This window comes from Osmia bicornis, chromosome 1 (genome assembly GCF_907164935.1).
Source record: "Osmia bicornis bicornis chromosome 1, iOsmBic2.1, whole genome shotgun sequence".
Taxonomy (NCBI): domain Eukaryota; kingdom Metazoa; phylum Arthropoda; class Insecta; order Hymenoptera; family Megachilidae; genus Osmia; species Osmia bicornis.
Window position 1 is genome coordinate 6263889 of NC_060216.1, and position 24799 is coordinate 6288687.

General features: G+C 43.8%; 1 protein-coding gene across 4 annotated transcripts in view; it reads right to left on the bottom strand.

Moving 5' to 3' along the window:
• Nucleotides 1-571: 571 nt before the first annotated feature.
• Nucleotides 572-24799, bottom strand: part of LOC114881725 (tyrosine-protein phosphatase 99A) — a 274327-nt gene continuing 250099 nt past the window's right edge. The window contains exons 5-18 of one of the 4 annotated variants that reach the window (XM_029198583.2): nt 21137-21324; nt 20912-21026; nt 9832-10032; nt 9144-9424; nt 8110-8366; nt 6476-6747; nt 4867-5087; nt 4639-4764; nt 4347-4519; nt 3969-4260; nt 3594-3890; nt 3106-3519; nt 2600-3032; nt 572-2040 (exon numbers count right to left, since the gene is read on the bottom strand). In XM_029198583.2, the coding sequence (XP_029054416.1) occupies nt 1961-2040; nt 2600-3032; nt 3106-3519; nt 3594-3890; nt 3969-4260; nt 4347-4519; nt 4639-4764; nt 4867-5087; nt 6476-6747; nt 8110-8366; nt 9144-9424; nt 9832-10032; nt 20912-21026; nt 21137-21324 (3350 nt within the window). In that variant the 3' untranslated portion in view covers nt 572-1960. Of the gene's footprint in view, nt 2041-2469; nt 3033-3105; nt 3520-3593; nt 3891-3968; nt 4261-4346; nt 4520-4638; nt 4765-4866; nt 5088-6475; nt 6772-8109; nt 8367-9143; nt 9425-9831; nt 10033-20911; nt 21027-21136; nt 21325-24799 lie in introns of all 4 variants that reach the window. The other 3 variants (XM_029198579.2, XM_029198574.2, XR_003790320.2) reach the window with 3 other exon arrangements.

A 24799-nucleotide genomic window follows, 5' to 3' on the forward strand; every position in this document is an offset into this window, starting at 1 on the left:
GCTCGATTTAGATTCCTCTGAAAATGGTCAAGACCGATAGAAATGATTCTAAATGGTCGTTGATCGTGTTCGTCGCTGTTGATGGACGCTCCACTCGACGCTGGACATCGGCTCGGTTTCTCTGATTCGTCGGGAGACTAACATCAGACTCCAGACGGTTATGTTCGCTTCGTTATCATTGACTGACATTTTTTTAATACGTAACTCGCGACCATAGCAATGGCAAAAGTGGAAACGCATGTCTTCGATCGAATTCGTGTAACGAAAATGATACTCGGGTCAAGAGAACACCAAAGACCGAGAAATCGAATCTGCTATTTTAAAATTCCATTTACTTTTCTGCACGCTTCCGTCAACATTCTCTTCTCTCTTCTTCGCCCCGTTTGTTATGTTTCATAGTTTCGTTAGCGTGTCTAAAAATTAACAAGAAATACGTCTATATTGGCTTTTTATCTTTTCGACACGCTAACTACAGCTACACGCCCTTAAATTTTAAATCAATGTCCCTCCGGGATTCTTTTCGGGAAATGATAGTCTTGAACAAGTACTTATTCAATTGATCAACCCGAAGGAAACACGATTTCTCTTTTTATTTTAAATATGTTACATCGACATCGAAGTTAAAAACCGATAACGAATTAAGATCGTCTCGTCGCGATTTACAGTTACACACATTTTTTATTTTTAACAAGGACACAGTTACATACATGCACACATACATATATATTTTTTTTAAGATTTTTCAGATTTTTTAACAACATTTCCTATTCTTTGTTAATCGTCGATCGTAATTGGCAGTAAAGATTAAAAACGAAGACGTTCGTTGAAGGTATACGATAGAAAAGACGATGTAGATCGACAAAATCGCGGCAGTTCTCGTTTTCGTATCACTTAATCGGCGATTTAATATATATATAAGAACCTTATTAGATGAGAGCAGTCTTCGAGAATGTCGATAAAAGAAATGATCGCGCGACTAAGGAACTCGTGATTAGACGAAACGATGACGATGCTCTATTTTTTCTTTTCTTTTCATTTTTCCTGTTCTTATATATCACAATAAAAATTCTATTAGATCACATGGTTTCGAACAGAGTCGTTCCGAAGCTGTTCGATCGTTGTTGATAAGAACCGATCGGAGCCCATCGGAATCATCGAGCACGCGGTGTTGCGATTGGAAAATGATGAATTATCGAACGATTCGGATTGTCGTCGCTGTACTTTGTGCCACGATTCGTTGGGCCGAAATTCTTCGGGAAATTCTCTAATATAGCTTGCGGTTCTTAATTAAACCTTACACTTGTATCCGGTTACCAATTACGATTACGATCGTTGGTTCAGCACGATTATAATCATTTCACGTGATCTGGATGATCATTTCGTTCGTTCGATCACACGAAAACAGTTTATTAGCCTCAATTCCCTGTGACATCGCATATTCTTAGCGGCGAGAAGAGAAGAAGAGAAGACACGTTATTATTCGATGATAGCGCGAGTTCGATCGGCCGGTCTTCGTCTGAACGATAGAAATGAAAGTAAGAAATACTTAAATCGAACCGGGAACGAATATAAACGATTCTTTGGTAAAGAAATGATCCAACTTATACAAAACGCGTATTATATGTATACATACATCTACATGTATGGTCGTATGTGAGGTTTCGTGTAGGTGTGTCGAAGATTTATGTAAGTGTGCACATAGGCGCGTGAATGTCGTGTATATACAAAAAACAAGAAGGTGTACACTTACACAATGAACAGCGTGAACGAAGGTCCGGAAATGGCGTGCGTTTGCGAATGGATTTTTGGCACCCAGCAACACCGGAAACAGGACCTCTGTTTCTCTTTTACTTTTTTTTTTTTTTCTCTATCTTATGTACGCGTACTCTTGTTCAGAAGAGCGTACGCGTACAGGTCTGCGCGACTAATTATTTACACTAAAGATGCTCGAGAGCCGTTTTCAGGCTGATCCTAGGTTCGAGTCGCCGTCCTTCCGTTTGTGCGAAGACGTGTCCAATCTGGAACTCCCTGCGCTTGGGCCTTTGCGGAAGAGAAAAGGTTCGTTAGTAAATATACCTGTGTACCTTGTGCCTACCTGCGCCTCACAACTCGATAGTATAGAAAATTATTCTAAATCCGTCGAAAGCACGCGTAGGTATCGCTTTGTTCGAAGAGAACCCTTCAAAATCGTTGTTTGTTCTCCACCTGTTTGCTTAACACAGACTCGTCTCTCGCCGATGTATATAGCAATATGATTATTTACGAACTTTTGAAAAAGGCTAATAATCCGTCTTAGGTAAAGAATAACGAGTAAACAAAGGAGAGAATGGTTTTAAGGATCGTTGACAAGGAGAAATATCGAAGTGTTATTCTTAGATTTTAGCTGATTAAAAATCTAAGAGAGACACTCGATGGAGTTTATTTTACGAAGGTGAGTACTTGAAGAAGAGGAAAGAACGAGGTACTCACAGAATCAGGATTACACTTCGGGCAGTGAGGAGCTCGATCGGTTACAGCGGCTCGGACCGGCTCGAGGAAACACTGCAACCGAAGATCGGCAGGCATCATTGAGGCAACATCTTGCAGCTCGTCTCCATACCTTCTGGTGGCACGCGCATGTTGCCGTTCGTTACGTATCCATTCGCATCAACGATCACAGAAACGCTGCCCGGATGATTGTGATAGCTGACGTTACGATGGGTCATTACGATATTCTTCTCGTGTTCGTTCCCAGCGTGACTGAACAAACAGCTCTCGCTGCTTCTGCTACTGCATGGCTCCATCGTGTGATCCACCCGGATTGGAATGGAATAATCAGACATGGAGTTCACCTCCACGGTCGCGTATTCCCTGATCATCGTCGGTTTCGGGGAATAATCCACCTGCATGTGTTGCATCGATGAAGTCGGTACATCGGTTGGATCTGTTATCGTCGACACGTGACCATTGGCCATCGAATATAGATCTGGTTCATCGTGACCTTTCGACGAGAGCGTGGTCTCCAGACATTGGTACAGCAACGCGTAATCCTCCTGTGGATGATGAATATAATATATGAACGAGGCGAAGAGATTTGTCTTCTGAAGACGAAGCGGTGAAACGTACCTTTGATCGAAAAACTCCAGGTCTCTTCATGTATAGCAACTTTGAGAACATATAAATATCAGCAGTCTTCTCGAAGTCAAGTTGCTTGTTCAGCGTTGTAAGGAGGACGAAAATTGCTGCCTCGACGCCACCGTACCTGTCCACCACCACGATAGGACCATTTTGATAATCTCGATGCAAATCATGGATGAGGGTGACAAATGGTCGGGGATTGGTGTTGTGCGGCCAGAAGCCGGATTGAGATCGCGGTCTTTGGACGATTAGAGGCCTCAATTCGTAATCGTCTTGTAGAGATCGAACCGCAACTTCCCGCAGGATCATACCGCTGGCGGTTTCTTTGATCCCATAGAATCGTACACGGAAGGTTTCCGACTCCAAGTCTTTATCCTCGGTGGGCCAAAATTCAGGGTACTCCTAAGAGTAAATACACGTTTCATAAAGCATTCTAACCATTTTCTTTTGAACAGACAAACGCGTGTCTTACTTACTTCGTTGTATTCTGTTAACATAACTACGGTCTGAGCGTTGTAATCCCACATCATCTGCCAGAATTCCATAATGGTATTTTCCATGGGGTGTTGGGTGATGATGAATTCACGATTGCAATGGAAACCAGCAATCCATGTGGCGTTGATGTAGTCGCTTCCATCGGTTCCAGGCTTCGGTGTTAAGTGAACGCGAGCAGTTTCGATTGAAATCACGTCTTGATTGCGATTCTTATGGATGTTGTACGGCTTGATCGCAGACACCAGATTAAACTCTTTCGGTTTCCACGATGTCACCAACTGCAATCCAATTTTATCAGCAATCAGATTCGAACAGAAAGAAGATCAATGTGACGCTTTAAAAAAAAATATTCATACCTTGTATTGTGCTTCAAGATTGTTCCACGCATCGGTATTGGTGTTGTTAGGATTTAGCATGTTTTGTACGTATTCCAGCAAGTTGTTCGCTTCGATATTGGTTTCGCCGCTTTCGATGGCCTCTTGTAAGGCGTGATGAATGAACACGTATTGTTCTTCGGTTTGTACCAAGAAATTTCGTTGCGTGCGAATGTGTTTCAAAAATCCAAACACATTCACTTCGTTTTTGCACTTGGCCTGCTTCAACATGGCATCGATGACGATGTAGGTACCAGTGCGTCCGACACCAGCGCTGAAGGATAAATAAATTTAAATTGATACGTCTGTATGTATATTTCACAATACGCCAAGATATCTGGAATTTTTCTAGGGCTGCACCTGCAATGAACAACGATGGGTCCTGCATCCGGTGGATTGGCGTTGGAAGATTTTCGAATGAAGCTCAAAACCGGTAGAGGATGTTCAGGAACTCCATGATCTGGCCATCCGGTGTAATGATACTGCCAAATAATACGTTCACCCATGTTGATTCCGTTCTTACGCTTCTTGACCTATGAACACGAATTAGGCCTCCAATCAAGAAATCAATTGCTTAATACTGTGGCGAGAAGGGCACTGAAAATTGAACCCGTCTTTCAAATATTTCTATATTTTAATGGTCCTGACTAACCTTTAGGTGGCGAATTTGAAGGGTGCGAATGGTGTATGTTGCCATAACATCCTCCCTTAACAAAGTCACTTGAATATAGCCGTACGTCTCAGATCCTGTCTTAGGCCAGTACATATCACACTTTTTCTATCAAACAAACAAGATAGAATCAATGAATTCGAGCAATTGGAGTTATGAGAGGAACAAAGATGGACATTAAACGTGCATAGACAGATAGCCTCGACTTACACGGCCACGTTCTACTAGGTTGGTGATCATCACGACGATTGACACCTTTTGCTCCCAAACCATGCGCCAGAATCCGTCGAAAGTCGGCGGCAATGGACCCTGTGTACCGATATACGCCCGTGTACGTTGCCAACCATCGATGTAATTCGCGTTTACGTAATCGTGACCCTTTTTCGGCGGTCCTCCGCCACACGATAACAGCTGCACTCGAGTATGATCGTCTGTCAACAGAGATATCGATCTAATTATTGAATTGTCAATCATTTCGATACTAAATTAATACGAACCGCGTGAAAGTATTTAATTGCAACAATGTGCTTCGTTTCTCTCACGAGTTACTCGATCATATTAAATTTCTGACGCGTTAATTACATTCCAGTGTCGCCTGGTACGCTCGAGACGTTCAATTAAACCCTGAAATCTTCAGATCGACGTGTTACAGATCTCGATCGGCCAGGTGATCACGCGTGTCTCTCCTCCTTTCATCCTTTGGCCCGTTGATGGGCATTAACGAGCAGTGCCACGAAGCATCTGTGACCTCGTTGCCAAGCGTTCCCGGTCACTCACATTAAAAGCGAACGAGAGCAGCTTGTTAATCCGATAACATTGCGAATGTCCGAGGCGAAGTGTTCGCAACGTTGCGAATATTAAAACCTCCTTCTATCGTCTTATATTTCGCGGACTACGATTAGGTACCTTTATCTCAATGACTTTCGATAACTTATCTATACATCAGACAAAAAGTATTCCCTTCGCGTCGAACGCGATCAAGTGGCACAGATTGCATCGAGGAAATGTATGCGCCTGATATGCCCGTCTAGTCCGGCTGAAATCTTTCCATACGACCTTTGTTCCATCGCGCAAGATAGCTGGACGTGAAAAGACACCCTTCGCGTCGGACAATAACGATCGGACGACAACCGGTCACACCTTTGTCTCGTCGATTGATCTATCAGCAAAACGAAGGAGGCGTGACGTTATTTAAATCGATTGAACGTCTAACCAAGTGTCTGCGACGCGTCGCGACGTCGCGTCGCCAGTGAGATTGTAACTCTGAAATTCTCAACAAGTTCCACTATACATATACATATATCATTGTACGCGTAATGCAACGACGCGTGTTTCACGGATCAAACGAAAGTCGAGGGTAATTTCAGCTCTATTGGAGACCGTTTCCGACGCAGCCACCACCGACGTTGCGACGATTGCAGACTTCCGATACGCGCGCGATTACAATTGTCGTCGCATTGTGCCGTTCTGTCTCTGTCACGAAACCTATGACTTACCAGCATCATTGATTTACCCGCTCGATAACGAACGAAGCGGAAAAGGAGCGTTACATTTGGTTTTACCGAGAACGAATGATAACGAAGGAAGGTATGCGCGAGCCTCCATCGGGAGGAACGAAATTAAACCTCAACACGAGGATGAAAGAGAAACTTGTGTCGTTTTAAAAATAGAATCTCTATGCCGGTGGGCCATCGAAAAAGAAACAGATAGCACGTGGATCTGTCGAAAGCAACGCTTGCGCGATTATATCTATAGAGAAGATTTCAATGAAATAACGCGACATTTTGCTTCTTTCATAAACGAAAGGCTAATTACTCACAGGCCAATATGTTCATATATCGATTCTTCGTTTTGTTCTCGACGTATTGAGAATTCTCCGCTGTGAATTTGCCACTCTCCGACTGGATAAACTCGTACTCCTTGCTGAATCCGATGTCCCCGTCAGCGTGCAAACTCGCGACGTGTTGAACGAACTTTTGAATAGCCACCGCTGTCCGTTCTCCATCCTGTTCGCTGTTCTCCCATTCCTGAAGAGTCGGCACGTTGCGTGGCGGATAGTCGAGGAAGTAGTACGCCGTGTGGAAGCATTTCCTGAAAATTGGCCTCAGGCAAGGCCTGATGAGTTTCACCATAAGCATGCATTCGAAACGTAACGTAAAAAAGTGGAGTTAAACGGAACGGAAACGAGACACGACGATGTTTGTTGAATTTATTTGATCGATGAAGCGCCATGCTGTCTCGTAATTGAAAATCAAACGCTCAAACGTAAACTTTGCCTTACACAGATTCCGCAAATCGTGCGTTGGATACAATGTTATAATTGAAAAAAATAAAAAATGAAAAAAATCGATGATTTTCTAATTTTTCGAAACTCACAGCTCGATGAACTTCTTCATCCCGACAACGCGCTTTTCTCACTGTCCATTCTAAGTTGTAGAAGAAAGTTTCCACGATCGGTACCAAGAACGGAGGCTAGCGTTCCTCAGAATAGATCACCAGCGGACTGTACAGCCGTCCGTGACCCAGAAATATTCCTTCACGAATCGTTTGCTCGCGAGTCGGACGGTATCACGGTTGAATCGGCGTCCTTCAGCATCTTCGACGACGATCGAGGCGAAAATACGCGATTGCACCAAGCGGTTTGGCACACGAACCGAGCGTACTCCGAGCGAAACGTCGCTGTACGACTGGGAAGCCTTACTTCGTCGCTGTTACTAGCCGTTATCGCGAACGATAAGGGGTCAACCGTACGACAGAGAAGGAGAAAGATTGTGGGAAGCAAGGAAAAGAAAGGAAAATTAAGGTGAGGAATGGCGGAGGGGATAGAAGAGAGAACGATGGATACGTGAACCAGCTATGTACAACGAGTGTTTGCCTTTCGCGATATTGTTTTCCTCTCCCATTAGCGATGAACGAGAGAGGGCAGACTAAATACATATCGTAAAATCAGTCGACGAACAAGTGGATTGCTCGATCGATGCACAGACGTGCTAACTTACGATGCTCGTAATACTACCGCCGCGGTGGAAATAGCTGTGCATGCTAAGACATGCGACAATATGGATTATAGAAAATACAAACCCTGAAATAACATAATAGAATCGGATTTGTCCTTGTCGGCGTTATATCGATAGTTTCTCTACTTTAAAGTAGACAGAGAATAGACAATTGGCAATTTCTACTGTTACCAAAGAAGAAAAAAAAAGAAAATGCTTCAATGTCTGGTTTGGGATTTCAAACATATCAAAGGGACATTGTATTTTCAAGAGAAAGCATTGAATTTCGTTTCTTTTTTTTCTCTCTAAAGTTTCGTTTCGGTACCGATCGTTTAGTATCGTTTGACGCTTCGTCGATGAAACGCAGAGGAACAAAGGGACGGGTCACACGATGCGAAACAATGCCATGCGAGGAAAAAGAAAAATGAAAGTCAAAGGGCAGATGTTTGATCCTCACTTCCATAAAATGAAGGACGTGATCATCAGCATCACTGCCACACAGGCGCAGATCATCCCAGCGATTACGCCGCTGCTAAGCTCTCTGGTGCTGTGTGGTAATAACGGTGGTGTCCTGTCGCAATCCTGAACGACCCGCACTTTCCGTGGAATGGAACCTTCTCCGTGTATGATCAGTCGATTGTCGATTGCGCTCCGCGTGCCTCCACGTACCACGATCTCGTACACGCTGTTCATCGTTAGGTTCGGTATGATCGTCTGCAAATCAACAGTGGTTCCTCTTTTCGAATATTCTTTCATTTATATTTCCGACGCTTACAGCAGGTAACTTTTGATCGGCCTAATCGAGTCGATCGACATGAAGTAGTTCAACTAAACGGTTTACGCTAAGGTTTCGTTGTCCGACATTTTTATCATTCAAAATGGCTAATGCGCTACATAAAACAATGGAGTTACCGTTTCAGACGTCAGTCAACTGCTTCTTTATATTATAATATTTATGCAGTTAACAATTACCTGCTATTAATTTTGAAACAATATACTTTCGTTCTTCTTTCTTTTTTTTCTTATCATTATCAGTCCGCGAGTATTTTCACGATCTCCATCGCAAAGAAACCCTGTGAGTCATCTCGAAATTTTAATGTCGAATACAACGAGATAAGGGAGCTTGTACGTTTCGCGAGCTTCCGCTGTGTCTACAGACGATAGCCGGCATAACGCTTGCTAGTCCAAGGATATCTGCTGCCAGTCAAGCGTGTACACTCGACAAATTTAGCGATCCACTATCGACATTCATCCGCAATAATCTTATCTACGACTTATCGTGTTGTCTCGATTAGACGATCGAAGGAAATAAAAAGATTCGATCTACGAGTCGCGAAGCTCGAAACAGACGAAACGTTTTGACCGTTCGTGTTCCACTCTAGTAATTTCTGGCGAAAAAAGTGGCGAACGGAGAAAGTGAAAATTACTGAGACCTACGGTTACGAGTAGCCTCGCGAGAAAATGAAATGAAATAGGAAGGAAATTACGTACAGCGCTCTCCAGATGATTTTTCTCTGCGATCACTTCGATTTCCTCGTAACGTTTTCCGCTTTCGATTCGGTAATTGATGAAATAGTAGTCGATAGAGCCCCAGAAGATGTTCGGCCTGGCCCATTGGATGTAGACCGAGTCGTGGGTCGGACATGTCACGTTTAAAATCAATGGAGGACTGGGCCCTGCGATATCTGTCCGGCGAATTATGTGATCAGACGGTTCACCCTCGTTTTTCCAGGTGTACGCTTTCACCCATATTTTGTATTCAGTGTAAGGTTCTGAAAGGAAATTATCTATTCATATTACGGCTGTATTAAAATAGAAATACCGATGACCCTCGCGATAATCGTTGCGTTAACGTACACGAAATATCTTCGTTGTAAAAGATTAACTGATCGAACAATTCTTTGAAATATTAAATTAGCGTTTTATTACGGGAAATATCGATATCAGTTTGTTATCTAACGATGTATTTATCTGCAGTCATCGAGCTGAAACATGTAACTCAGCCTATTGATAAGACTTCTGGCTTATCGGTGAAACGAATATCCTGACGTATCTAATTCTTTCCACCTGAACGATAATTCCAGAAACAGATATTAAGAGAGTCGTTTGTTTGATCGCGACTTAACTTCTAACGAGAACAAATCAACAAAGTACCTTGAGATTTATTCTCTGTACTTACCTAGTTCGTTTAAAACGAATTCGATGATCGACCCATCGTCTTCGCCGGTTTTATACATCTGAACGTCGGTGTAGTTGGAATGCATGAAGTAAATACGATAACCGGAAATGATTCCATTGGCGCTCTCCGGCTCGGCCCATGATAGTTCAATGGTGGTGGAGGTGATGCCATGAGATGAGAGATTCAATGGTTTCGTTGGCACTGAAAAAAAAAACAATGAAACAATAATTAGATTCAATATTCAATATTGGTAATTTGTCACTGTCGGTGATTCCTTTCGAAAAAATGCATTTCCAAATATTGCACGAGAATACAAAATTACTAGTCGGCTATTTTCCTCGGTTATTTTTAAAATTGCAGCCCTTGAAAGACTCCCTTTGACGAAACAGCTTGAAACGTCAATTTCCAGTACTCGGGGTGCAAGCACCGCTTAAAAACGCGCGATTCCGTAAATGATTTTTCGGTCGACGTACTCGGCACCTCTTTACTCTCTTTTTCGCCGACCGCTCATCATCTTCCAAGAAGGTGGCTTTCCAATTTTCCGCCCACAAAGACGAGAGCAAGCTTGCGACGTCCAAAGTCTGAATAATTAATTTCGCCTCGAGTGTCTTCTCAGACCCCTTCGCGCCGCGACGAGTAACTCTATAGACACCATTCACTTTTCGTACGAGCGACCGTAACTACGGAGAACATCGAGCCTGAATTCTACCACGAGCTTCAAAACAATGAGAATAACAGAAATCGAGCGAGCAACAGATCGCGTCTTCCTTTCACGGGGCTTTCATTTTAACGAAACGATTAGTTACAAGGGAAGAAACAAAAGTGCGACAAGTGCAAAACAATCTATCCTTTCTATGGTTTCGCGATTGAATTTCCTGGAATTTTAGCAACTCGTATAAGGGTCTCCATTGCCCTTCAACGAAATCGAATTCTCGAGTGACTATGTATTTCGAATGAGAGATTCTAAAAATTTTCAACGTTGATCGGTTTTCGAGATCCACTTTATCTTCCGAGTCGAAGATAGTAAAAGTCTACACCTTTAGTCATACAAGCGTTTAAAATGTACTGAGCCGTTCGAGGGATTGCGTTAACGCGCCTTCGTTGTGAAATCTCTTCACGCTCGTGTGAATCAGCCTTAAAGCGACACCAAGCACGCGTCTATTTCTAATTAAACGTGAAAATTTGTTTGCGCCCATAAAAGAAAGATTCGATCAGATGAAATTTCCGTCGATCGGATTACAGAGATATCGATACGCATGAATTACGTGATCTAGTAGCTCGACTAATTGAACGCCGCGATCGAAACTTTCGATGCAATTACTTTCTTAAGCGTAATTTCATTTTAACAAGCGTACACGCTCCGTTTTCATTTCCAGCATGAATTCCTCAGTTGTACACGCGCGTACGATCGTAATACGATTATTTGCAATTTAAATGCACGGAGTTGGTTCTTAAACAATCCTATGCATAATTTGGACTATGTAGATTTTTTATTATTTTAGATATCATTTATCCGGCATAAGAAAATCTTAGTTTAGAAGTTTGAGTGCTTAATTTTAATCGGTGCATCACCGATTGGGCGATGTTTAGGCGATGACTGACTCGTCCCCCACCGAATTTCACACCTTTCGCGTTTGTCTGAAGCTTCTCTCGACAATTTTTTCCACGCTGCTTCATCGCAAAAGCTTGTCGCGACAATCAGCTTCCTTCTTTCGGGAATCTTTCTGCGTCGTGAGAAAAATGATGCCCGAGGGACGAGTTAGACACCATTCGTGTTCGCGTTTGGAAGGCGCCTACGAGCGAGGAGGAAACAACAATCAGGTGAAACCTTTAGAAAATTCGCAGTCGGGTGACGTTGTATCGAGTACGAGACACGTACCGGTGGAAAAATGAATAAGCAAGGTCGAGAGGCGTGTAAATTGATCTGAGTCTCTTGCAAAGTAACGAAGAAAACAAGTAACCGACGATTACATCGATGACTCGCGCAGATTTCTCGTTCAGACTTTTCCGGGTTGAGCTCGCGACTATGGGAAATCGTAAACGTTTTCCCTCTCTCCCTTTCGTCGCCGATCAAACGTCTTTATTTGGTGGGATCTCCTGAAAATGCCACTTTCCTACGCGTTTCGCAATCACTTTCCACCTTTGGAGAACGGATGTTCCTTGATTTATCACGTTACAAGCTTGCTAAGATTTACAGTTGACACAAGAGAAATTGGAAAACGAAATTTCCAACATTGTTACTCGTCGTTAATCTCGAATGGTGTTAAATAGACATTTAATATTCATCGCGATGTAAATGTTCGATCTACTTTACGATAATTTACCAGCCACTTTCTTTCGTACCTCTTTATACGATCTGACATTCGTGTTAGCACTTGAATAATGTCCACCGAGCGGAAAATTTAAATATAATACACACGCGAAATGGGTAGCTGTCAGGTAACGATTCGGTTAACTGCTCACTTGGAATCGTCTTGGTGTGAAAGAAAATGGCACGGTGAAACGAAAAGATGCTATCGTGATTGTCACGAAACGATCTATTATACAAACTGGCTCGCTCTTATTATTAGTCGAGCGTAAATACCAGAGGTATGTTTGATCTTTTCAGAATTCAATCTTACTATACTCTAGAACCGAATACATAGTGCAATATTTAAATAAAAAATATAATGGCTAGTATTTTACCACTTTATTCGAGACGTTTTACGATGTACTTTGCTTAGAAATTTTATCTCCGAATTATCCGGATAATTGTACAGACAGTTCTACGATAGTGCATAGAAGAGAAATAGGCGAAAGTCGCTTTATTAGGATCGGCTTGCTATGTGCAACGGTACCGAAGTGAAAGGAGTTCGTTGATAAGAAAACTAGTAATCACTGGCTACCTGTTTCAGGTATTGCACCAGTCTCGTTTCCGGGACTGCAAGTTTATGAACTTGAAATGCACGAGGGCGCGTTTTTCGACCGACCATTGCTCTTATCCAAGCTTGCCATGCACCGCTGCGATTTTGTCCTCGGACTCGATGTCGAAACAAAAACGTTGGCAATTTAACGTGTTCCGTGATGTTTGACTCACCGGTGATTCACTTCGTCGTTAAGTGTTTTGTTCGAAGGATATTCGTATTCAAAGAAATCTGAATTAACGTAGAAATCGATGCTTGAACGTTAAAGTCTTATTACTCTAAAGCGTTGTTTGATTATAATTTGCGGATTAATTATATTCGAGGTATTCGCGTGGAATAATAAACGAATTAGAAGTCGTCGATCCATTTTCGGCATGGAAATTAGGAACGCGACCTTGGCATCCGCCTCCATCCTTTCGTAAAAATAGAACGTGTCTGGATGCCTCGAAAACGGCCAACGTGCTTCGACTTCCAAAAATAAAGGAAAAAGAAAGAAAAGAGAAGTCTAAATAGGATACCAACGAATTTCCATAATTTTATAGTTGACTGACGCCACGAGATTCTACCTTCGAACGACAGAGCCAGGTCAATCATTAAATACAGTCAAGATTTTTTCTTTCTATTAGAGTGTGATGCAAAGGTAGAAACTAGCTAAAGAAAAGCGTATCCAGCCGCGGGTTCCGTCGCGGCGGGCGGAAACGCGATTCGCTTCCTGGCTTAGGGAGCAGGATCGAGTAACGATTTCCCAAGAGCCGGTGGCGCTTCCTCTCCCGTCGTACAACTAGTTTCGTGGCCATGCTTTGGAACCTGATCGCGAGCAGGACTAGAAGAAACGTAACGCGCTGTTTTCATGCCTTTATGACAACCTACACACCCGCGAATCCGTGCTCAACCACTTACGTAACTGGTGGTCTTGCGCGGACGCAACAAACTGCGTTTCAGGAGAACCAGACCAGCAACGCGAGAAGGTGCGCGAGAAGAAGAAGGAGAAGGTAGATCGGGAACGAGATAAAACGAACCTGTGCACCGCGTTAGGTGGACAGGCGAAGTGGATTCCGCGAGAGAAATGTAATACACGAGCTGCACCTTGTTCCTCGAATCGAGACGGAAAAGGAAACGAGTCTCAGTCGGCTTGATTGCACGCGACTGGAAAATCTTTAACCATTACAGACTCGACGTTCTTGTAGGAAAATTCTTTTTTCATCAGCGAAGTATAGACAGAGGGGAATCGGATCAAAGGATTGATATCTAATAAAGGATTTGAACTCACGAACGCTTCCAATCAGTGTACATCGGATCTCATCTCTAATAAATACCTCGAGTACGTCAAGACGAGATGCTAATATCCCTTCGATCGTCTTCGTTATTTATTACGCTCGAGAATCGTACCGTGAAGCATTCGATTCGCAGAACGATGATGGGTTCACGCTGGACCCATCATTTTCCTCCTTTTTTCCGGAGGAATATTAAATTTACCGGTCTCGCTTGTATCGCCGGTACCGGTACCGATAAATTCCCTGCCGTTAATCGTATCCATAAATTTCTCCCGCTCCGAAAGCCGATGGATGAGACGAGGACCGATCGGTGGGGAGTTCATTAAAAACTCACCGATAATAAAGCATCCTACGGAGATATTTTATTCGTCCAAGCATTACTCCGTCCCCGTTTATTTATCGTTGCCAGGGACGAGAGTTGCAGGATCAGAAATGTTGGCAATTAATTCGATAAATTGCGAGCACTTTTTATACCCTTGTTTTTTTTTTCGCACGATCACCGACGTCTGTAACCTCGGGGGCTACTTTTCATACGTCCTGCTTATAAATCTCGTATAATTACGACGGTCAATTTTAACGAAGAATCATGGAAATTCTATGACGTACGATCGACGTAACGATGACGAAGAACACCGAGTGATTACCGTCGACAAATAACGACGTTCGACGCAGGAATTCGATGATTTACCTCGGTAAATATCGCTGTCGTTCTCCGTAGAGGACACGGGCAGCGTGTAGGTGGTCGTCTCGTAAGTCGACTCTTCCGTCTGACCGATCGAATCCGCGGACGCGAAGAGTATCCGCATCATGACAGCCACTGCGGCCGCAAGTTGAGCGGCACTGACTATCCTGGCCCACGACATTTTCGTTTTGCAGCTGCAGCTGTGAAGCTCGCCGTGGTATGGCCTGGTGCTGCACCGTACGGCGTGGTTCGCTCGCTCCTTCACCGGGCTATTTCACGAATTCGTCCATCCTCGTTACTCTTCCCGGCGTTCTCATCGCGATTGCTTTTACCCTGGGAACGGCACTACACGCGACATACACAGACGCAGACGCGATACGCGACAGGACCGACGGTCTCTCGAGTCTTCGGGAATGTCCATATCACCCTTGTACGAAAGTTACATCGTGGACCCGTGGTCCACGGGCGAGAAGTTCGTTTTGCGCCGTCTCATCGCACCTTTACCATTCGTTTAACACACCGGACGAAGCAATTGATCCTGGCTGGGTCGTTTCGTTGGAAAATTCAGACGGGTTCGATGCCCAGCAACTGGACGGATCAGATTGGTCCGTGCCACCTTGGACGCCTGAAGGAACGAATAGGAAAATTGTCGAGGATATATCGGACAGCACGGATCGAAGCTAACGATTGCATTCGCGCTGCATCCTCGCGGTCCGTGATACACCTCACGTTCACGCAACGTGATCGGAATATTAACGTGGCTCGAGATCGAACGGTTAGCCCAATTTGGTCTCCTCCCGGCTGACCACCTCCCTCTGTCCCTCTTCGACCGTTCTTCCCACCGTCAGAAAGGAGACTCTCATCAACGAGAGTGGATGAAACGAAAAAAAAGTCAAAAGAGACGAGCTCGGGTGTTAGACGGTCGTCGGTGTTCTCGCTCCCGTTGTCCTAATTGCCTCGTCGACCGCCTCAATTAGTTGGAATTATGACCTCGATTGTTTCTCGTCGGGCATGTACGAACGCTGGCCAGCTACAGAGCCGGTAGCAACAGCGTAGACGACTGGCGCGGCGGCAGCAACGAGCGCATCAGCTTCGCTGCTCGCCCGGTCGCGCAGCAATAATTACACGGCCCCTCTGCAACGTTTTAAAACGGCTTCCCTTTATATTTTTAGTACGTCAAGACCAAGAGAGGGAGCTTACGCCTTCATGGAACTGTCGAGGATCCAGAGAGACGCTAGTTTTACGCTTTCGCAGAAAGGGTTGTCGAAAATTATGCCCTCCCTCTTGGAGTACCATTGAAAGAAGAAGATCTGTACCGTGTAAATTGGGTTCATCTCTGATAGCAATCAATCGATATCTATAGAAGATCGAACGCTATTTAGCACCAGGAATAGAATCTTATCTAGGAAGAAGTAGGATCATTTAAGACAAAGACGAATCGTTTGTCTTCGATTTGTTCGAGCCTGTGGCAAAACGAACGACCACTCGCAATTATGACTCACTACGATTGCGATATTAACCGCAAGTTAAACGAGAACCGGCCGCAACGGCGCTGCACGCGTGCACGAGCAACGCGCGAGCCTTGACATTTATACATACGTCACGGAGAAACTCTATGTTCATCCTGGTTCGAGCGGAAAGTTGGACCGAAGGAAACGCACGCGTCGACGAGTTTCGACAGGTGTACCGTGGAAAAACATTTCCGCCGATCGCAGATGAAAATTCGAGTTCTCGCAATAATGGATGAGTCACTCGCGTGCCTAGCCTCGAAGCGTACACCTATGCAGCCTCGCATCGTTATGGTCACCGCTTCAAAGTACGCGGTAAACCCTCACCAACCGAACAATCGCCAATTGAATACCAATTAACTTTTCTTTCTGAAATTATTGAAAATGCTTGAAAACTCGAGGCGATCATTATCAGCGAAACATTTTTACGGTTTTCGAGTAAACGTATGACTGTCATGATTTATAGAAGATCCTAAAAGCGGTGTTTACACTACAGCCGGGACAAGGTTGCGAAGAAGATACCACGCGTTTCTTCCAAACGCTCCAACCATAACTAGAACGTGTACATGTTTGAATCTTTGTTTTTTTTTCATCGTTCGTGTATTTGTTCTTCAAACGGTTTTCACTTTGGAATACCTGCATAACCGTGAAATAATACCGCGCAAACCGTTCCATTGAACGACCGGAAGAAGATATGCATGCCGTTTTCAATTTCAATATCCTTCGCGATAAGAAGGATCGAATTTCAGGAATGGTCAATGGAAAACGCGTAACTCGGCTCTTCACGAATCGACCTGTATTTATATAGCGTAGGTGCATTTCCATAGGTCGCTCGCACCGGTGACACGGTGTCGCGTGGGATCGTTCGGAACGATCAACGAAGAGACACGAATCGATTCGTTTCACGAGACCGGGCGGACAGAGATTGAACGGCGAAGGGTGTAGCCCTTTCGACAACGATCGTACGTACTCGTTATACCTGTCACCGTTCCAAAAATCGAGCCGACCCTCTTCTTCGATCGAACTCCGAAATTCTCACGAAACAAACCGGTTGACCATCGGATTTTTCCTTACTTTCTACATTAACGAAGGACCATACGAATAGACCGTGCAACGAATAGAGTATATTTGAGAGTATCCGCTGGGGGAATAATTATCAAAGTGGATGACATTGACACTGTATTTCGAGCAACGTCCACGAGAAGCCGTTTCTCGTTTACGCAGTCAAGATTCTATTGATATTCATAAAAGCGAAAGCAACCCGAGTATTTTTATACCGTCCGGTGTCAACGCACCACGGAGAAAACACGAAACCACTGGTAAGAACGCAAAAGAGCAACGTTCCAGGATACCTGAAGAAATATACCAGCGATATCGGGGTATAAAATTCGATCGTCGAGAGGGAGAGGACACGTCTGTGGGGGCCAATCGAATGCACCGTTCCAAGCGTCGTTTTGGCACCGTGCGAAGAACCCTTCACGCCATATCGACCCTTCAACCTCGAGCCACGATTCCGCCCACGTCGAACCCGGTCCGTAACCCGTGTATGTACCGGGCTCGATCGTTTCACCGATTTCTTTCTCTCTCTTTATCCCGAATCGAAAGATCGAGCCGGTACAGCGGATGGAATCACTGAAAACTTTCTCACACTTAAGCGTCACTGGCACTGGAGAAGCGTCGTTCGCGCGACGAATCAAACGCCATTTCGTAGAGGAACTGGATACCGTACCGGAACGGTACGAGCCACGATCTTTTGACGAAGGGAACGGAACGGAAAGATACTGGTGTGATCGTGTTCCTCGAACGACGGAACGGAGCCGAGTCGCCGCCTCTGGAAACGTAGCGATCCTGCGAAAGCGACAAAACGCACTGCCCTCCGCGAGGAACACGAACACTGCCGCGCACACGACTTGCTCCCACGACTCTACCACCGTCCACGCACACACAGTCGAGTAACTCGCGTAAACCGTGACTCTGTCAGCCTCTCTACGCTCCCAGTCTGACTTGCTTCCAGTCGGCAAGAGAACAGACGTACAGTCACAGAGAGAGAGAGAGAGAGAGAGAGAGGGAGAGAAACTCACGATCCACCGACAGATAGAATTCTCATTTTCCCCCCGTGTTCGTGACGCGTACGTATGTGCAGTTGGAGCGAGAGGGTAGATGCACGAGGAACAGGCGGCCGCGCGCACACCAGTTTCAATAAGCCGGCATACACGTGCGCCACGGACTGTCTGAGAGATGAATAAAGAGGGGAAAAGGGATCGAGAATGGGATAGAAAGAGAGAGAGCGACGAGAGAAGGGATGTAGAAAAGGCGCGACTGTGTGGGTTATTGGCGTTGCGCTCGCAAACGCCGTTTCCCTTCGGCTGTTCTCTCGCTTATCGCCTCTTCTTCACGCCCGTAGACGAGTGGAGACTTTGTCGTTTCCCGTCCGCCACGTACCACGACGACACTCTTGTTCCTCGAGGAGGCACCGCACCGAGGAGTGAAAAATCGTGGAAAATCGATCGTGGGACGAAGAGGCGCGCCGGTGGCGACGACCGAAACGGAGTGGCAACCCCCTCTTCGTACCTATCCCTCTCTCTACAGGCTGCTCCAAACAATTCAGACACTCTTTGCCTTTAAAATGTTTTCACACGGAAAAAGAATTAAAAAGTGCATTAGGAAAATGCAATTGCACCCTTCGCAGCTTAATGGAATTTTGTTGTATCATAAACGTGCAACCTATAGGAAATTTCAAAGTCCAATATCTCTTCAATAGTATCGAAAGATACAGCTTGTCCTAGTTGTATGGAACACTCTGTATACCTCTCTCTTTCTTTCCCTCCGCTCTTTTAGCTACCGCATCGTCCTATCTCTCTTTGTTCACGGTTTATCCACCAACGCTTCCGACCATCTCTATTCGCTGCATTGTTCCCCTCTTTCTCTTTATTCTTTCTACCCCTTCCACCCTCGCGTTGCTTTCCTTTCTTTCGATCGCAAACCGTTGTTGTTGTCACTGTTTCTCATCGTTGTCCGTTCTATCCTCGTCGCTCTTCCATTCTCCGCACCTTGTCCATGCTCGCCGTGATCCCTGCCCTGTGTCAACGTATGGATTTTCAGGGTGGGAAAATTCGCGTCGCTCGTTGACAATTCGCGAACGAGATCTGACGTACGGCTATGCAGGCCGCGTAGTCGAGGCTCCGAAACGAAAGATCACTGAAATACGTACAAACGGCCATGAAAATCTCGACCATGCCTTCCCTCGGAAACGAAACGACGTCGACACACAAGCAGCACCCGCTCATGGACGAGGAGAAGAGCAGCTGGAAACCTGCTGGCGACCGGGCCTTTCAGGGACGTACAGTTCGATCTTCGTACCACGTGGTCGTTACTGTCATTGTCAGGAACGTGGCACGAATACGAAGCGTTCCGTCTTCTTTCGACGGCTGATAAGAATCTATTTAAGCGATTTCAGAGCGGCGTTATTAGCGTTTCATTGTAATTACGATTTCGTATACTCTGCTTCATTTTTCAGACGCGTCGATAACAGGTCGAAGGGCATCAAGGGTTTTCCACGGGGTAGGTATAGAGTTTGTCGTCGATAGTACGCATAATAGCGAATTGCAAAGAAGAAAGAGATGACAGGGTCGTGATAAAACGTTCGATAGATAAGAGCGGATACGACGACGGTTGACGCTGATAAGCCTCGTCGAAGAAATGCTCGACGGTATTACGCTTTATTAGTGTACAGCCGAGACACACTTGTTCACGATAAATTTGCACAAAGAGGGCCAAGAGTTGAAATGTGGCCCGAAGTAGCGCGTCCACGTAGAGGAGCAAAAGTTGAAGTTCGTACGGAAATCAGGGATGTAGTTAGAGACAGATGAACCATCAGAAATAGCGAAAAGAGACTCGCTCGTGACCGGAATAGCAGTGATTTGCATACAATTTCTGAAGCGTCGCGTTCACTTTTATTGTACCTCGAGACTGTCGCATCGTCGTCAACGTACGATGAATTTAAATGATGTCGTTTACCGCGTCCAATGATCGAAAGATTGTATGCCTCGAGAATATTACGTTAATTCGTATCGCGTCTGTATTTCGCGCAATTTATTCGGAGTCGCGTGACAGCAAACAATTAAGGAAAAACATGTCTCCGAGGATTTGATTGAATTATTCAGACGTTGTTGAAACGGCTTTTAAAGTGTCGTAAAGTAAAACGTGTCTTCTCGTTTCCTGTGATACAGCTCTCTTTTTATGTGGCAAGAAAAAGATTTGAAAAATATGTTATGATCTTGATGCGAGATTCGTAAAACACGCGTCGCGAGTTGATCAATTCTTATTGCGCGGTCGTAAAGAAAAACTGGATGACATCTAGCGAAAGTTCAATCAAATTTAACGACCGTCTCGTTTACATGCAACTCAGAACTTTTATCTCTTACTGGTAACTTTTCTCTTTACGTCGCTCTATTTTTTTATATAGTTTTTGCAAACTATCTCGTCGAAATTGATCTACTCAGACTTTTCGTTCAACTTTTGATGACCAATGGTAATTCTGTATTCTCGGAGGGATCTTCCTTCACGGATTTAGTTAAAGTAGGGATTCTTAAAGTTCCGTTTATCGACTGAAGGTAAGTACGGAATACAACAAAGTGTTCTGTTTTATCGATGAATAAATAGCGGGAAGTTTTGAAAATTTTGCGAAGTAAGAAAAAAATAAGGTTCACTCACCTCCTTCGTCGGTCATTACAGAAACTGTCGTCGCAGGACCATGTCCAGCCGGATTGAATACTTCCAGCGAGACTAAATACTGTGTGTACGTTTCTAAATTATGTATCTTGTGATTCTGTAACAAGAAAAAGGGCGCACAAATTTTATCACGGATTAATAAATAAGTCATGTCGTACGGAGTATGCCAGTAATAAAGGTGGTATTAAAACCTCTTATGTAACTTACTTCAACGGCCGGATTACGTATGTATATGTGTTTTTCTTCCATGTGTGGTTTTACTCGAGGCTTATAACGGATTCGATAACCCAGAAATTCGCCTTGAATGGTGTCTGGACTGGGCGCCTTCCATGCCAAATAAATGGATGAAGCTGAAGTGTTGTAAGCGCTGGTAATTATTGGCTTTCCTTTCGGCGCTGAAACAAGAAATAATACGCACATTCGTCAAAATATTTCGAAGCAAACAGAGAGCTGCAATAACACCGCTCTTCTGATTGAATATTTACCATTCAACGATTTCCTGTTATTTGCCTCCCAAGTTTGAATTGTTATTTTAAAAAGATATTTCAAATAACGTTCTTTAATATTCTAGCTGAGTTTCAATGACCAACACTCCCTATATAGCTAGTTATTTTTACAATCAAAGTAAAATTTTTATCGTACTCGATGTATTAAATTTTACTTTTCATCTAGAACATTGGCAGGTGCAATTTCTTATAGATTACAAATTGATAAAGGCAATTGTTTTTACAAATGTTACTTTGCTCACTGGCTTTATCAAATAGAAAAACAAAAGTCACTGTTTCCGATTGATTGATGTGTGACAAACAAAATACAAGTGCGAAAAAATATGGAAACGAGCGGATTAATAGGAGATACCATCGAAATTTCATCTGTATCAAGGAAAAAAGAAACATATTTCCATTGATTGTTTGACAATCCGTTCGCAATAAATATCGCTACGATCGCATTTATTTCCCACCCTTTTTACTCGTTCCCGGTGAATAAAACTCGAGCCGGAAACGCTTAATCGCGTTTCCCATTATTCCCTCGATCCAGGTACAACCGTTTCAATAGACTCGATCGTAATATTTTCGACAATTGATAGCTTTCGATTCGTTTCAAACACGTACCTGCTTAATTTAATATTTTTCACACGATCGAGTTTCGCCTGAACGATCGACATGCAAATCATTGTAATTTGATTTCCTGAATTGAACGTTACAATTGTTTAACTCCCTAATTTTCTTGTTTCCAGTACTTTTAACAATATATAGTATATGTTCGGAGAACACGACGTCCATGTCATACGCATTGTCCGAAACAATTAGCGTCCACGAAACTTGATGTTATAAAAGCACTAATATTCCCGCTTACGGAAACTTGGTAAAGTCGTCGCGAAGGAACGCGAAATTGTCGCAGAAATAATTTGCAAGACCCTTAATGCGCGTCACGCGTCACTCGACGAGAAACTAGTAGACGCAAACTTCCGGTAGCTCGTTAACGTCCGCAAAAACCGGGATGACCGCCGCGAAAATAAAGCTTTCGAGCGCGATGTCCCGCGCGAAAGTCGACGGGATAATTAATGTACCGAATACAGTGGTTGAAGCTCTTCATAGACGTTTCTATGAATAATTGCCAGTGAGGATTAACCATTTAATTCAATGACAAATTGCTTGCACGAGTCGCGTTTTATTTCTTAAAGTAGTCTAATTAATTTTGAAATAAACCACGTACCTAAATGTGATCTATTATCATAATCGATGACAAGCGCCCTGGAAGGTATTAAACCGTCGTTTCATGGAAACATTAATTACGAACGCAGGCATTCTGAGAGAACGAATATAGAGCCGCGTGGAAACGTAGGAGAATTCACGATTATTTTCCAGCACTTAATTTAGACGGCGGGTAAACTTTCTAAAGCGCGGTTCCCTTACTTTCTATTTACCCGCAAACTGCACGGAAAGCCCGGGTAATTTTTCCGGTTAGACTGGCCGCCGGTGTCTGTTTTTATTTCGATGTCCCTCTGTCGTGCAATTATTCATAAGCCTCTGGACAATGTTCCGTTTCACCGTCTAGCACGAATATTAATTACGCAACCGTGAACTCTCGCTCGTGGTGTTATTTTTTAACGGATCTCGTTTTCGCCATTCTGCCTTTATTATATTCGTCTTGGACCTGCATTCAGAGCTGAAGATGCTTTTAATGTTGGACGATAAATAGAGGTGACACTTAACTTTAGAATCTCTTGAAATTGAAAAATTTTTGGGACAATTGAAAAGACAATTTTTCTAGAATTCGGTCAAAATTAACGCAAGAGTGAAAAATTGTTAAAATAATTGTGTGAAAAACTGGTATTCAGTTCATGTAATTTGATAAATAAATCATTTTAATCATTTTAGTTATCTAAATAACTTTCCCAGTTATTTAGATAATTTATTTAACCTCTTTTCTCAGTTATTTATTAATTTATATAATATTCAATAACTATTTGATCTTTGATAAATTATAAACATAATATCCATAAAAATCAAACTTAATTTAAAACGCGGCAACGCAATATACGAGCTGAATCGACGAGGTGTATTTCCCGTGGTGCATCGATGCAATAAAAATGCCGCCACTTTACGAATCATCTTTTCTCGCAGCACGATCTTTGGCAAAACGACGAGGGAAAAGAAGCCAGAGAAATTTCCACGATCCCTTATCGGCTGTAAAGGGAAGTAAAATTGACGTTCCGCGGTAACGTAGCCCCCTTTCTCGGTTGAACTTCATAATTCAGAAAGTTCGATTACCAGCTAGTGGGCCAGGATGTTACCGAAATTAGCCCGCGACCAGCCACGAATCCTCCAATTTTCCAGTCCCGAAACGGGGATACAAACTTGCACCCTCGCGTATACGCCGACACACCACTGTTCCGATGGCTAATTGGTGGCTCTGTTACGCCATATATTTATGGGGGACAGGCGAACGAGCTGCGGAAACAGGAACGAGTCGGGTTGCTACGTATTGGTCCGAGGTTAAAGGGGTAGGAGAAGTTTCGTTGGTGCCCTATTGATCTGGGACAGCCAGAGAGGAAAGAGAAGTGGCAGGGAGGACGAGGAATAGAAACGTAAAGGGAGATAGAAAGGGCCAACGTTTCATTTGATCCACCTACGATTCCCGTATACTGCCAGAAACGTATCGCAACATCCTCCCCACAGATATGCACGAATTAGTATGGTGAATTTGAATAGCGGCCACGATAAACCGTGCCAACGAACCTGTACCAAACATATATTTACGTTTGTCGCCGGTGTTAACGTATTATCGGGTCATCGGTCGCGCATAAATGCCACAATATCCCCTCGTAAAGTCACCACCTCTATTTACGTTTTTTTCTTAGAAACTTAGAGTACCTCGCAACCACCCCGGATGGTTGTAAACTGCGAGGCTCGTAACTTTGCTGCTAAAATGTGCAACTTTGCCCGCCTTTTAAACTTAAAGTGTTCGACGAGTTGTTTATCTGTTTTTGAGAACTGTACGTTCAATTCCGTTCACGTTAAAAATCACGGTAGAAAATAATCAGAATAGTTGTTGAGAACATTTCAGAACGGTCGAGTACCGGTACACCGAAGCTAATTAAAGGCTGAAATTTTATCCCAATTTTTATCCACCTGTTTATCCTTTTTTCCATCGAGCGATTTAAACGTTCGAGTTTGATGCTCTAAATCATTGTCAGATATTTGATTCGATATGTAGAATACCCGAAAGCACTTGTAACGCTGTTGCGAGTTTGAAGGACAAAAGAAAAGGAAACAGATTGTGAAAGATAGAAATTTTAGTAGTATCTCATTAACGACTGCAAAGGGGTGGAACGTTTACCAGTTGCAAAATGAATTATTTTCTGAA